General features: G+C 45.3%; 1 protein-coding gene and 1 long non-coding RNA gene across 4 annotated transcripts in view; both read right to left on the reverse strand.

Annotated features, from left to right (window-relative positions):
* The window catches only part of B4GALT5 (beta-1,4-galactosyltransferase 5), an 89,185-nt gene extending 88,580 nt beyond the window's left edge, over nt 1-605 (reverse strand). Inside the window, exon 1 of one of the 2 annotated variants that reach the window (XM_003411761.4) lies at nt 472-605. In XM_003411761.4, the coding sequence (XP_003411809.1) occupies nt 472-583 (112 nt within the window). In that variant the 5' untranslated portion in view covers nt 584-605. The remainder of the gene's footprint in view (nt 1-471) is intronic. The other variant, XM_064276196.1, reaches the window with a different exon arrangement.
* A 1,209-nt stretch (nt 606-1,814) lies between these two features.
* The window catches only part of LOC135228615 (uncharacterized), an 83,053-nt gene continuing 70,858 nt past the window's right edge, over nt 1,815-14,009 (reverse strand). For both annotated transcript variants that reach the window (XR_010319304.1, XR_010319303.1), the window contains exon 3: nt 1,815-12,175. This is a non-coding gene — a long non-coding RNA (uncharacterized LOC135228615). The remainder of the gene's footprint in view (nt 12,176-14,009) is intronic.

Raw genomic sequence — 14,009 nt, forward strand, 5'->3', positions numbered from 1 at the left:
GATGCCACGGGGAAGGTGGGGGAGCCTCGAGACCCGGGCACACGGGCTTGGAGAGGAGGGGCCGGCGGGCGGGCGGCCGTGGGGGTTCGGGGTGAGAGGAATGCCGGGAACAGGGGCTGGAGGCGACCCCGGGAAGGGCGACGCGGGAATTCTCGAGCCCAGAGAGCGCGAACTGAGGTTTCCAGGGAGAAAAGGGCGGGAAAGGGGGGCCCGGCACGAAGGCGGGCGAGGTGAAGGTACCGCCGGGCACGCGAAGCGATGGGTTAGGAGGGGGCAGGGAGCGGGCTGGAGGCCGGCACGGGGGCGGAGGTTTCCGGGAGCCCGTCGGCTGCAGGGCGCGGAATTGTCCTGGCGTCCCCCGGGGGCTGGGCATGGGGTCTCTCGGGGCCCGCTTCCCCCAGGGCGGGGCGGGGGTTCCGGGTTCCCCTCAGGGCCAGAGCGGCGTCCCCGGGTCCCCGACTCCCTTCCTACCTAAGCCGGGCGCCACATAGACGAAGTACAGCAGCGAGGACGACAGCGAGAAGAAGAAGAGCGCGGCCAGCAGCGAGCGGCGCGGCAGCCGCAACCCCCGGCGGGCGCGCATGCTGCACCCGGGCAGCCGCCTAAGGACCGGGCCGGGCCTGCTCCCGCCGCTCCCGTCTGCCGCCTCCTGGGCAGCTGCCTGGGCCTCGGCCACCACCTCCCGGACCTCGCCGGCCGCCGCTCGCCGCCGCCTCGCCGCTCCCAGCCGCCGGCCACCGCGGGCCGGGCCACATGAAGCGGGCGGGGGCCGGAGCGGCCCTGAGCGAGCGCTGCGGCGGGGGCGGGGCGGGCGCGCGGGCGGGCCGGGCGGGCCGGGGGCGGAGCCAGCTCCCCGGGCACCGTCGCAAAAGACTCGCGCGCGCGCGCGCGCGCGCGCTAGCCGCTCGACCCCCGCCGGACCCCCAAGGCGGCTCAGCGCCCCGCAGGGGACGTCGCGAAATAGCGACAGCCCCTCTCCCGTCGCGGCCACCGCCCAGGCTTTCGGGGAGCGTCACTCAAGTCCCAGTCGGCTCCGCGCACTGGCACCCCCAACCCCAAGGGGCCGTCTGCAAAGTCTGACCTGGCTCTTCGTCCACTGCGGCAGAAGAGCGGGGATTGTAAACGTTGGGGATCATCCTGTTATTCATTCATTCAATTCGTCGCTTGTTTACTGAACGCCAGACATACGCCAGACGGTTCTTGGATATGGAGATACTACAGACAACAAAACAGACAAAATCCCTGTCTTCTTGAAACTTAAATCAAGTGGGAAGAGAAAGAAATCAATTCATAATATCATGTATTGATAGGTGATATGAGCACAATAAAATGGGAGAATGTGTTGGAAACAGACTAGGGTGGTCAAAGAAGGCCTCACTGAGGAGGTGACAAGAACTGAGACATAAAAGGGTGAGAAAGAGCTGGCTTTAAAATAAACTGCGGAAAGAGCATTCCCACCAGGGGAAACAGCAAGTGCAAAAGTCCTAAGACAGGATGAATCCAAATCAGTGCCCATAAAATCCGGTGAGGTAGGGAGGGTGGTAGGAATGAGCTTGGAGCTCTAGGCCGGGTCGGAACCCCACAGAATCGGAACAAGCATAGTGGTAACAGCTGTCAGCGTGAGGGCATGCACTAAGAAACACTTAAATCCTCCCAACAGTGCTACGAGATGGGTGTTATCATTCCTAGTGTACAGATGAGGAAACTGAGACTCTGAGTGAGAGAAGCAGTTGACCCAAGCCTTGCACTGAAGGCTCAAGTCCCAGCTGGCCTGTCTCCCAAGGCAGGCCCTTGACCACTGAGCTATAAATGCTTCTGCATTCCATCTGGACCCTAATGCTCAGCTTGCAGGCAAATTGGTGTCCTACCACCATCGCTTATGAGTGGGACCGATATCCAGAGCCTGTGCTTTGAGATCACCTTCAGGCCAGAGGGCCTCAGAGAGTAGTCACCAGAGATTCATGATAAGGGGACAATAGACCCACCCCCAGCTCTGAGGAGCTCCCAACTGAATTGGGGAGGCAAGTGGTCCCCCATGCAGACATATCAATACCTGGAACGCCGTCTTGGAATGTTGGAAGCAGTAAGGAGAAGGGAGGACTTTGCAGGGATTCTGTGAGAACCAACAATAAGCCCACTTTATATTTGTAAAGTGATTTGTACTTTTTAAAGTGTGTGTGTGTGTTTAACAGCTTAAGTAGGGGGCTCTAGAGCCAGGCTGTCCAGGTTCCCCAGCTCCCAGTTCTTCCATTCTTAGCTGTGTGGTCTTAAGCACATTACTTAACCTCTCTGTGCCTTCATAAAATGGAGAATGTTTATTCGTAACAACTGCATAAAGTTGTTGTGAGAATTTAAATAATACATGCAAAGCCTAGCACATGGTAAATGCACGTTGCTCTCACCTGATCCTCCCCATCATACCCTGGGAGATGAGGTGGGAGAGGAGAGGCTTAAACAACAAAAAAGAAAAGCAGAGAATTTTGACTCAGTTAGATGTGGGTTCAGATGTTGGCTCGGCCAGTCCTGGCTGAAATAGGTCCAGTGTTGCCTACCCCATAGGGGTGTGATGCAGATTATGTGAGATAGTGCAGGTGAGGCCCTGGACCAGAAATCTGCAGGTAGCCAGGATAATCTGACCTGAAAATACTTTTTATTTGAACCATACAATGTTCCCTCTCCCCAATGTCTTTCATAAACATTTCTAAACATACAGAAAACTTGATAGAATAGTATAAGGAATACCTGTACTCTCTAACAGGATTCAGCAATTGTTATTTTTCAGATTTATCTATCTATATTCATGTTTACATTTTTTGCTGAATTATTTTAAAAATAAGTTGCTTTGTGTGTCAATACATCAGCAGCAAATCCAAAGAAAAATGACATTCTTCTACGTAACCACAATGATATTATCACACCTAAGAAAATAAGTAATTAGACCATAATATCCTACAATATTCAGTCCATTCTGAAGTTTTGCCCATTTGTTTCAAGGATGTCTTTCTGACAGTATAAAATCAGTGTTTGTACATTGCATACAAAATGGACATGGTATTACTTCCATGGTATTTGTTAACCTACAACAGTCCCCCTACTTTTTTTTTGTTCATCATTTTCTCCCAGCATTTTATTTGAAAATCTTTTAACCTCTAGAAAACTTGAAAAATAGTACAATGAACACCCATATACTACCACGCGATGTTTTTTTTTTTTTTTTCGTTTTTTTCTCTTTAAGCAGAAAAGGTATTTTTTTTTTATCGTGGTAAATATATATGTAACAAAACATTTGACATTTCAACAATCTTCGCATGTACATTTCAGAGACATTATGTTCATCATGTTGTTCAACCATCACCATTATCTGCTCCCAAATTATTCTGTCACCCTTAACAGAAGCTCAATGCCCCCTTTGTTTTATTTTGTTAATTGAACTAGTGCTAGGCCAACTGGATTTCCATGTGGGGAAAAAAAAAAGAATCTTTATCCGATCTCACACTATACACAAAATCAATTCAAGTTGGAATGTAAATCTCCACGTGAAAGATAAAGTGAAAAGTTTTCAGAAGAAAACGTAGAATATCTTCACACTCTTGGAGTAGGCGAAGATTTGTCTAAGAGGGCATAAACACCAACCAAAAGAGAAAAATTCGTTCAGTTGGACTATGTTAAAACTAGAATTTCTCTTCACTAAAAGCTACCATTAAGGGAAAAGACAAGCCTCGAAGTGGGAGAAGAAATAGAAATATAGAGCTGATAAACAACTCATACCCAGAATTTTTTTAATCATAGATTTATAAGCAAAAGACAAACCAAAAGAAAAAAACGAGCAAAAGACTTGAATAGGTATTTCACAAAACAAGATATCCAAATGGCCAATAAGCATAGGAAAAGGTGCATGATTTCATTAGTCTTCAGAAAAATGCAGATTAAAACCACGCCTTGATACCATCTGTGGGTAGGCTCTCTTGGAAGAAGAGAACGCCTAGGAGAAGCCTTGAGGAAGTCCAGCTTTTCATGGCAGAGTAGAAAAGGGTGACTCTGCCAAGGAGACGCAGGAAAGAAAACCAGGAGGCTGGGTGCTCTCAAAGCCAGGGGGAAGGTGCTTCCTAACCGGTCTGGGATGCATCTTTTGAAGCCCCTCACTTCATTTCCGTGGGCCTCCATTTTCTCATCGGTAAAATGGCACTCACAAGAGTAACTTCCTCCTAGCGTTGAGAAGTCCTAAGATCAGAGGGGTCCAAGAGGTCCCTACCTCAAACTCCTCCCTCCGCACTCCCTGTTCATCTTCAAGTTAGGTTTTCCAATTTACTCAAATATTCATTCATTTGACTGTTCAGTTCCTCAGTCAACCAAGCGCACTGCGTTGAGGTTTCTGCTCAGAGAGCTTTCCTCCCTGCTGCCCATCCTCTCGGCCAACTTTATTTTTCTTCCTACCATTTTTTCACTCCCTAGTGAAGGTGCCCTGGTGGCCCAAAGGCTAAGCGCTTGCTGCTAACCGAAAGGTTGGCGGTTCAAACCCACCAGCAGCTCAGCAAGAGAAAGACCTGACAATCTGCTCCCCTAAAGATTTTTGTTGTGTGCCCATTAGTTGATTCTGACCCATAGCGAACCTGTAGAACAGAGTAGAACTGCCCCATAGGGTTTTCTATGCCTAAAATTTTTAAGAGAACAGATAGGCAAGTCTTTTCTTTCACTGAGCAAGTGGCTGGTGGAGTAGAACCACCTATCTTTGGGTTAGAGCCAAGTGCTTAACCATTGCCCACCAGGGATCCTTCCATAAAGATTACAGCTTAGAAACCCTATGGGGCAGTTCTACTCTGCCACATGGGGCTGCTATAAGTTGAAATCAACTTGACAGCATCAACAATGACAATATTATATTATACATGTATTTGTTTATTTGCTTATTTTCTGTCCCTGGTAGCAAAACATAAGCTCCATGATTGTGAGAGTTTTGTTTCATTCTCTGCTACACATTTGGATATCCAGTTTGGAAAATGGATTATGGACCTGTATAAACACTGCTGCAGTGAACATCCGTGCTCAGTGCATAGTGCCCAGCACCCAGTAGGTGCTCAATAAGTGTTGAAGGAAAGCTGGGAGAATGGCAGCTGTGCACCGTGCACATGCTGGGCACAGCAGATGCAGAGATGAGTAAGTGGTAGTTCTCGAGGTCCTGTGGTGGACCAACAGGAAAGTCAGCAACTCCATAGGATGTGAGGAGGGTCTTGTGTGACTGGCAGTGTGGGGAGGCATCCCATTAGACTCAAGATGGTCTTGAAGGGAACATAGAGACAGGCTTCCTGGGGCTGTGAGAGGAGACCAGTTTGGTTGGAGCAGGTGGTCCCTACAAGGAAGAGCCAAGGGTGAGATTGGAGGGGACCTGACCCTGTGGCTCCGGAATCAATCAGATCTGGTGACTAACCAGTTCTACTTGGTTGTGACTGTGACCGCGGCATCCCTCAGCCACTATTTCCACATCTATAAAATGGGGATCATACAGTCCCTACTTCATGGAGTTGCTGTCAGGGCTCAAGATAGTGCTATAAAATGCCTGGCATGTAGCAGGCACCCAACCAAAGGGAGAAGTTGCAGTTCTTACATTGTTTCTTGTGGGCCATAGAGAGCCACTGGAGCTTGTAGAGCAGGGGAGCGGCCTAAAGAAAGGGAGGTACCATGACAGATCTCCAAAACCAAAACCAGACCTGCCCCATAGGGTTTCCAAGGAGTGGCTGGTAAATTCAAACTTCTGACCTTTTGGTTAAGCAACCCAGCTCTTAACCACTGCATAACCAGGGCTCCAGGAGAGATCTCAGGAGAACATAAATTGGGCTCCTGTGCTGGTCAACACCCACTTACAGGCTGGCCCAAAGCAAAGGCAGAAAGAAAAAGATCCACAGCCAAATGAAAAAAAAAAATCACAGGAACACTGTGCCCTGCCCTGGCCCCCCAAGTCCTACCAGAGAAAATTCCAGGCACCCACCCCAAGGAAACCAAACAAACCCAGTGCCGTCGAGTCAATTCCGACCCATAGTGACCCTATAGCAACCCTATTCCGACCCATAGCAACCCGATAGGACTGCCCCATGGAGTTTCCAAGGAGCGCCTGGTGGATTCAAACTGCCGACCCTTTGGTTAGCAGCCGTAGCACTTAACCACTACACCACCAGGGTTTCCCCACCCCAACGAAGCCATTGTATAATCCATAAACACTAATCCCTAGCCAGCAGTGAGATCATATCCCAGAGCAACAACTATCTCAGTTCAAGCGCCCAGAGCCGGTGAACTGATAAAGATCATTTACATGTGTGGGACTGCTCTGCAGGTGCCAGGAGTTGTGGCATTGAATGCTTCCAGTGCCAGGAACTCCTGCTGATGGGGCACTGACTATAAGGGTCACCCTGGTAACCCCTGGCCAGGCAGTGGTTCATCAGCCCCTCTCAGGGAGAACTGAGGCTCAGAGCAGCAGCATTAAGAGCCAGTATGTCCTTCACCAGGAGCCCTGGTGGCACAGTGGTTAAATGCTTGGCTGCTAACTGAAAGGTTGGGGGTTCAAACCTACCAGTCGCTCCGCAGGAGAAAGATGTGGCAGTCTGCTTCCATGGATTTACAGCCTTTACAGTTCTACTTTGTTCTGTAGGGTTGCTATGAGTCATAATTGACTTGACAACAGCAGATTTGGCTTTTTTTCCCCTTTTTTTCGTGGATGTTCTTCACCACCCTTTTCCCTCTACCACAATAACAATCTTCTGCAGAGTGGCTGCCCCACCAGCTGAGTTCCAGACTGAGAAGGACAGGGACTTAAAGTTAAGCCTTCCTCACTTGCCTGTGATGAACATGTAGCATGAATGAAAAACAAAACAAAACTTTGTTTTAAGGCTCTGAGATTTAAGGCTTTTTGTTACTACAGCATAACCTGGCCTAGCCTAACTGATAATGAATATATTCCTTTGCAGTGAGCTTTCTTTCTACCTTATTTTTTCTAAGATGTATCCGTAATGATACATGTAGCTCGTTTATTCATTTTCACTGCTCTATTGCATTTCATCATATCACTATCCCACCCTTTTAAAAATCCATTTTCCCAATGAGGTCTTTTTAGCTCATTTCCAATTTTTTGCTATTACTGGTCCATAATCCTTTAGCCACAATTCAAAATGAAAGGAAAACAAAAAACCAAAATCTTTGTCAAAATTTGGCAACAAGACCTAACCTAACCTGAAAATACTTAGTGGCAAAACCTGACTTGAATAGATATATTTATAATTTTACATCCCATTTACTGTGAATATTCATATGCTCCATTGAGAAAACACTAAGTTCTCTGCTTATGGAACGCTGACACAACACTCTCAAGGATGTTATATAATATCAGTGCATGCACCTTTCAAAATTCTGAGAATTTCTAAATTTCAAAACACTTCTAGCCCCAGTGGGTTTGGATAAGGGATTGTGGACCTGTACAAACACTGCTGCAATGAACATCTAAAGAAGAATGTATTTTCTGAAGACAGCCTCAACAAGAGTTCTGCTAGAACCTTGCCATTCCCCTATCAAGAACCAACCAGCTGATTGGTTGATTCCAACCATGGCAATCCCATGTGTCAGCATAGAACTGTATTTCATAGGTTTTTCAATGGCTGACTTTTTTCAGAAGTAGATTACCAGGCCTCTGGGTTTCTTTAGTACAGTGGCTCTCATACTAGTAAACTACCCTTTTGTCATACTGTATTAGTCATAACTTTCAACTGAAACTGGCTTAAGCAAAAAGGGAATTTATTGGCTCTACTGACTATAATAGCCTGAAGCAGACAATGTGGCTTCAGCCACAGCTGGATCCAGTGGCTCATGTGATATCATCAGCATTCAATGTCTCTCCATATTTTAGCTCTACTTTATCAGGCTCACATTCCCCCATACCTATCACCAGAGGGTCCACAGTTGCTCCAGGCTTCCATCCCCACAGCTAAGTAATTCTCAGTCGAAAAACAGCTTTTATAATCAGTTTCGTTGGCCTGGCTTCAGGCATGTGTCCATCCATGAACCCATCATTGTTTCTGAAGGAATGGAGTGTGCTGACTAGCCAGACCTGCTCACATGCCCACCCTTGGAGCCTGGGACAAGATCAGCTTCACATGAACCACATGGGCTAATAGTGGGGAGTGGAAGTTCCCCAAAGGGAAATCAAGGTGCAGTCACTCAAAAAAATTAGAATGGGTGCTGGTCATTGCAAACCAGTGGTACATTAAGTTCTGTCAGCTACATGCACTCGCTTGAGATCTGAAGGGTGGAAGGAGGCAGAGGTCCTCTTCCTGCAGCTGGGGCAGCTGACAGCCAGCTCTGGCACTAGGAGGAATATGTGCAGTGGAGTTCACTGCCTACCACCCAGTTCGGAGGGTGTGGAGCAGTCACTGGGCGGATTATCCTGTAAGGAAGGTAAGCACGGGCTTACTTGTGCTTATTTACTAATCTGCAGTGAACAAGGTCACATGGGCTTCACCACCCCACATCGAAGTGAAACCCGTGCTACCGTGCTAATTGAATAATCTGCCCCTGGGCAGTCAGGTGGTGGCAACGGTGATGGCAGGAGCAGCAGCAGTTTGATGACTTCTGAAGCATGGCCAGAGTAGAGGACCCTTGAAATCAAAAGTCCAAAAATAGCCCCCCAGCTTCCACTCTCCCAGCCCTTCTGATGATTTTGTATGCATCTAAGTCCCTGTATCAAATGCCTTTCCGCCTAAAATGGCTAGAGTGGTTTCTATTTCCTGAACTAAATCCTGAATGATAAAATTGTCCTATGTAGAATACAGTAGACACCTTTATTAGTACAGCTGTCACACTGATTTACATGTATGTGTACGCATGTGTATGTATGTATTAGTCATACAATGTATTTAAACAAGCACCTAACAGCACTTACTCTGTTTCAGACACTATTCTAAGAACTTTATAGTCACTTGCTTAATCCTTACAATAACACCTTGACATAGATACTATTATCATTCTCACTTTCATCTACAGATGAGGAAACTGAAACCTAGAATGATTAAGAAACTTGCCCAAGGCTACACAAATCTTGCCCAAGGTTCCTCGTGATTTATTTGACAATTACGGATAGATTACAAATTTACTTGAGGACAAGCGCTGTCTCTTTTTATCCTCAGAGCCTAAATCAAGGCCTGACACACGGTAGATGCTTAGTAAATATTAGTTGAATGAATGAAACTATTTATTAATTCAGTTGAGTCTGCTGTGAGAAAACAAAAAATAAAATCCAAACATTTTTAAAAATTAATTTTTTCTCACTAGAGCAGGGGAAGGCAAACTTTGTCTGTAAAGGACCAGAAAGTAAATATTTTTGGCTTTGTTGGCCGTACAATCTGTCACAATACTTAACTCTCCCATTGTAGCCCAAAAGCAGCCATAGACAACATTTAAACAAATGGACACGACCTGTTTTAATAAAACTTTATAAAGACAAACAATGGGCTAGATTTGGTCTATGGGTTGTAGTTTGCTGGCCCCTGCTCTAGAGAATGAATCTTCATGTTATGGAAGTTATTTACTATAAAGTCCTGCCTTCCATGCAGGAGACCCTGGCTCAATTCACAGCTAACGCACCTCACACATAGCCACCACCTGTCTGTCAGTGGGAGCTTGTATCTTGGAAGGTGGACAGGTTGCAGCATAGCTTCCAGGCTAAAACAGACTAGGAAGAAAGGCCTTGGGGAACTACTTCCAAAAATCAGTCAATGAAAACCCTGTGGAGCACAAGAGTCCAGTCTGCAGCTGATCAAGGGGATGAGGCAGAACTGGACAGCATTTCCTTCTGTCGTGCAGGGGCTGCCATGAGTCAGGGGCTGACTCAAAGGCAGCTGACAACAACAAACACAGCAGATTACTAATCTACTATAGATTAGTAAAGTCAGTCGGTACCTTGATTTTTGCTTTGTTTTGAAAATAATATTTTTACAAAGCATCACCCTTCAGTCTATCCAATCTATATCGCTCACCAGATTAGGGTTTCTAAAACAATTTTCATCATGTTACTCTTCCACCCACAAACCTTTGGTGGCTCCTGTAGCCTACAGAACAAAGCCTAACTTCACTTGAGCTTTGTCATGGATTGTGTCCCCCAAAAATGTGTGTTTCAGTTTAGCTGGGCTGTAATTCCTGGTGTCATGTGATTGTTTACCATTTTGTCATCTAATATGATTTTCCTATGTGTTGTAAACCCTGTCTCTGATGTTAATGAGGGGAGATGGGCAGCAGTTGTGTTAACAAGGCAGGACTCAATCTACAGGATTGGACTGTGTCTTCAGCCAGTTTCTTTTGGGATATAAAAAAGACAGAAACGAGCAGAGAGACAGGGGGACCTCATACCACCAAGAAAGCAGTGGCAGGAGCAAAGCGCATCCTTTGGACTCAGGGTTCCTGCGTGGATAAGTTCCTGGTCCAGGGGAAGATTGATGAGAAGGACCTTCCTCCAGAGCCAATAGAGAGAGAAAGCCTTTTCCCTGGAGCTGACGCCCTGAATTTGGACTTTTAGCCTACTTTACTGTGAGTGAATAAATTTCTTTTTGTTAAAGCCAGCTGATTGTGGTATTTCTGTTATAGCAGCACTAGATAACTAAGACAGCCTTGAAGACCCTCCACAATCTGGCCACGGTTCCTTCCATTCCCTTCTCTTACGTGTTACATAAGCGCAGATGTTGAAGAAACATTTCAAAGTTTGATACTGAGGAATGCGCCCAGTAACATTTCATGATTCTACACAGAAGGAGGTTCAGCTAACATTCCTTGATTCTATACAGATGGGGAAACACTGCAGACACCCCATAATGCTAAGCAGAGAAGAGATTCTGCAAACATTTAATGATTCTATACACAGGCAGATGTTCAGCAAACAGCACAGAATTCAAGCCACCAAAAGGGGCTCTGCAAACATTTCACGATTCTATATACATGAGGGTATTCCTCAAAAACGGTTCATAATTCTATACGCAGGAAGGAAAAGTTGTTCAAACAACCCAAAATTCTATACATGGAGAGTGCTCTGTAAATATTTCATAATTTTATACCTAAGAGGAGGCTTTACTAATATTACATCATTCTAGAGATAGAAATGGTCTGTGTAGATACTTCTTGATTTTATAATGTGCTTTCAAACAGTTGATGATTCTACAACCGCAAACAATTACTGGTTCTTCACAGAGGAGGGTATTCATTTCCCTGATTCTAAATAGAACAGGGGTGCTCAGTAAAGATTCCATGATCCCAAACATAGTAGAGAACTCTGTCCATAGTTAACTATGGTACAGGTAGGAGGGTGTTCTGCAAACATTCGTTGATTATACACAGAGGAGGGGATTCTGCAAACAGGCCATGATTTTATACACAAGATGTTGTTGTTGGGTGCAATCAAGTGGATTTTGACTCATAGCAACCCCATGTGAGAGAGTACAACTGCCCCCATAGGGTTTTCTAGGCTGTAATCTTTATGAATCCTTTTCGTCTTTTTATCTCACATACTTTGGACCTGTTATCAGGAGGGACCAGTCCCTGGAGAAGGACTTCACGCTTGGTAAAGTAAAAAAAAAAAGTAAAAGGTCAGTAAAAAAGAGGAAGACTTCAACTAGATGGATTGACAAAGTGGCTGCAACAATGGGGTTAAGCATAACAACAATTGTGAGGATGGCACAGGACCAGGTGGTGTTTTGTTCTGTTGTATGTAGGGTCGCTAAGAGTTGGAACCTGTTCAACAGTACCTAAAAACAACAATCTTTACAAAACAAATCGCCAGAGCCGCAGGGTAGATTCAAATTGTGAACTTTTCCCTTAGCAGCTGAGTACTTAACCATTGCACCACCAGGGCTCCTTACACACAAGAGAGTATTCTGCAAATATCCCACGATTTTATACACAGATGAGGAGGGTTCAGACATATTCCAAGATTTTACACAGATGAAGGGTTCCAGCAAATATTCCTTGATTCTGCAGAGAGGAGCAAGAATCTCTGCAAATATCCCTCTGTGTTACACACAGGAGGCAGCTTTGGAAGCAGTCCATGATTTTATAAGAAAGAAGGTGCCTGGCAGTGCTTGGGGATTCTACGGGCTGTGGTGGGCTTGATCTGATGAAGCAAAACTGGTAATGTGGTATCCTGGGCAGAATTCTGGAAAAGAAAAATAGCACTGGGTGAAATCTAAGGCCATCTGAATGCAGGATGGACTTTGGTTAATAATAACATATCAATATTGGCTCATTAACAACATATAAAAATTAGTTCATCAACAATGTAACCAGTATACAGTATTAAAGTAAGAGGTTAATACCAGGGGAAGTTGGGTCTGGGCCTATGGGAACTCTGTACTATCTTTCCAATTTTGATGTCAATCTAAAACTGTTCTAAAATTTAAAATTTATTTTAAAAAAGGTAACAATTGCAGGGGCCCAGGAAGATCCTTAAATGGCCCTGGATGGAGAAATTGCTGGAAAGTTCCCATGGGAAGGTCAGAAGACTCCTATCTGCAAGCCACCTGCTGCCTCTGCTGCCACCCAGATCCTGAACAGAACGCTGTCATTCCAAAGCTGGTCTCCGTTCATCAGGGGTGGCCAATTAGCCAAGGACATTATGTTGTGGCAGGTGTCTGCAGGAATCAGATACTGTCATGGTCTCAGGAAGGGAAAGCAGCTGTTTCTTCTTCTCTCCCCCCACGTAAGCCCCGAGTCCCAGGGGAGGGCATTTAGCTGGCCTGAGCAGAGTAATGGAGGCCAGAGGGAGGAGCTGTGGCTACAGCTAAGCCCCAGGGTCACAGGCAGGAATGAGGGGTGTTGATCAAAGGCAGGGAGGGAGTCTAGGGTCTTAACATCCCAGAGTCCAGCCATAATTAATCAACCGCACATGACAGCATGTATAATTTTGGCCCTAGCTAGAGGCCACAGGATGGGAAGAGGTTATAGCTACATTTCTCAATTTTTTTTTTTTTACTCATGCCCCCTTTCAATAAACATAAAAACATCTTACGGTCTCCTTTGACATTACTTGAAATTTTTTTGAAGTTTTTTTCCAAGAAGTCTAAAATTATTAAAGGAAAATAATGAAGAATATCCTTGTGACCTCAAAGAGAAAAGAATTTCTTACACCAGGCACAAAAAGCATAAACCATAAAGGAACAGATTAATATATTTGACTACATCAAAATTTAATATTCCTCTATGACAAAAGACCTCACAAAGTAAAAAGACAAGTGACATGCTGGGGGATGATGTTCACAACCAATATAGCAAAGAAACTCTATCTAGAATTTATAAAGAAGTCAATAGGAAAAAAAAAAAAATTGCCCCAATGAAAAAGGAATAAGGGATTTAAACAGGTACTTCTGTGAGAAGAGGAGACCCAAAAGGCCTCAAAACCTATCAAAAGAAGCACAGTCTCAGAAGTAGTCAGGGATTAAAACCACAATGAGATAGGCGATACTGTTTCACATCCAGAGACAGGCAGAAATTCTGCTTCTAGATATGTGCTCCGAAGAAATTCTGGCAAGTGAGCACAAGCAGATATTTACAAGGGTGCAAGAGTGTCCACTGCGGCATGGAGGATAACAAGGAAAAATTGCAAGCAACCTAAATTCCATCATCAGGGAAACGGGCCAATACAATGTGGTTCAGCACATGGCAGCACACCATGCAGCAGTTAAAATTAATGCACTAGAACTTATTACCAACATGGACACACATATCAAAAATAATGTTTAAAAAAACAGCAAACCACAGAACGAGGCATAGGGTAAGATGACATCTGACTGAGTGGTAAAACATGAAACCATAAATGTGAGAGGAAACCAGGAAGAGGGAGAGAGAGCGAAACCACCATAAAAAAAAGTCAAAACACAATGACAAACCAGGGAAAAATTCTTGCAATTTATACCACAAAGAGCTACTCTCCCTAACGTAAGAGGAGCTCTTAGAGACAGATAAGAAAAATGAACAATCGAATAGAAAAATGA

Source organism: Loxodonta africana, chromosome 24 (genome assembly GCF_030014295.1).
Source record: "Loxodonta africana isolate mLoxAfr1 chromosome 24, mLoxAfr1.hap2, whole genome shotgun sequence".
In the NCBI taxonomy this organism is placed as follows: Eukaryota; Metazoa; Chordata; class Mammalia; order Proboscidea; family Elephantidae; genus Loxodonta; species Loxodonta africana.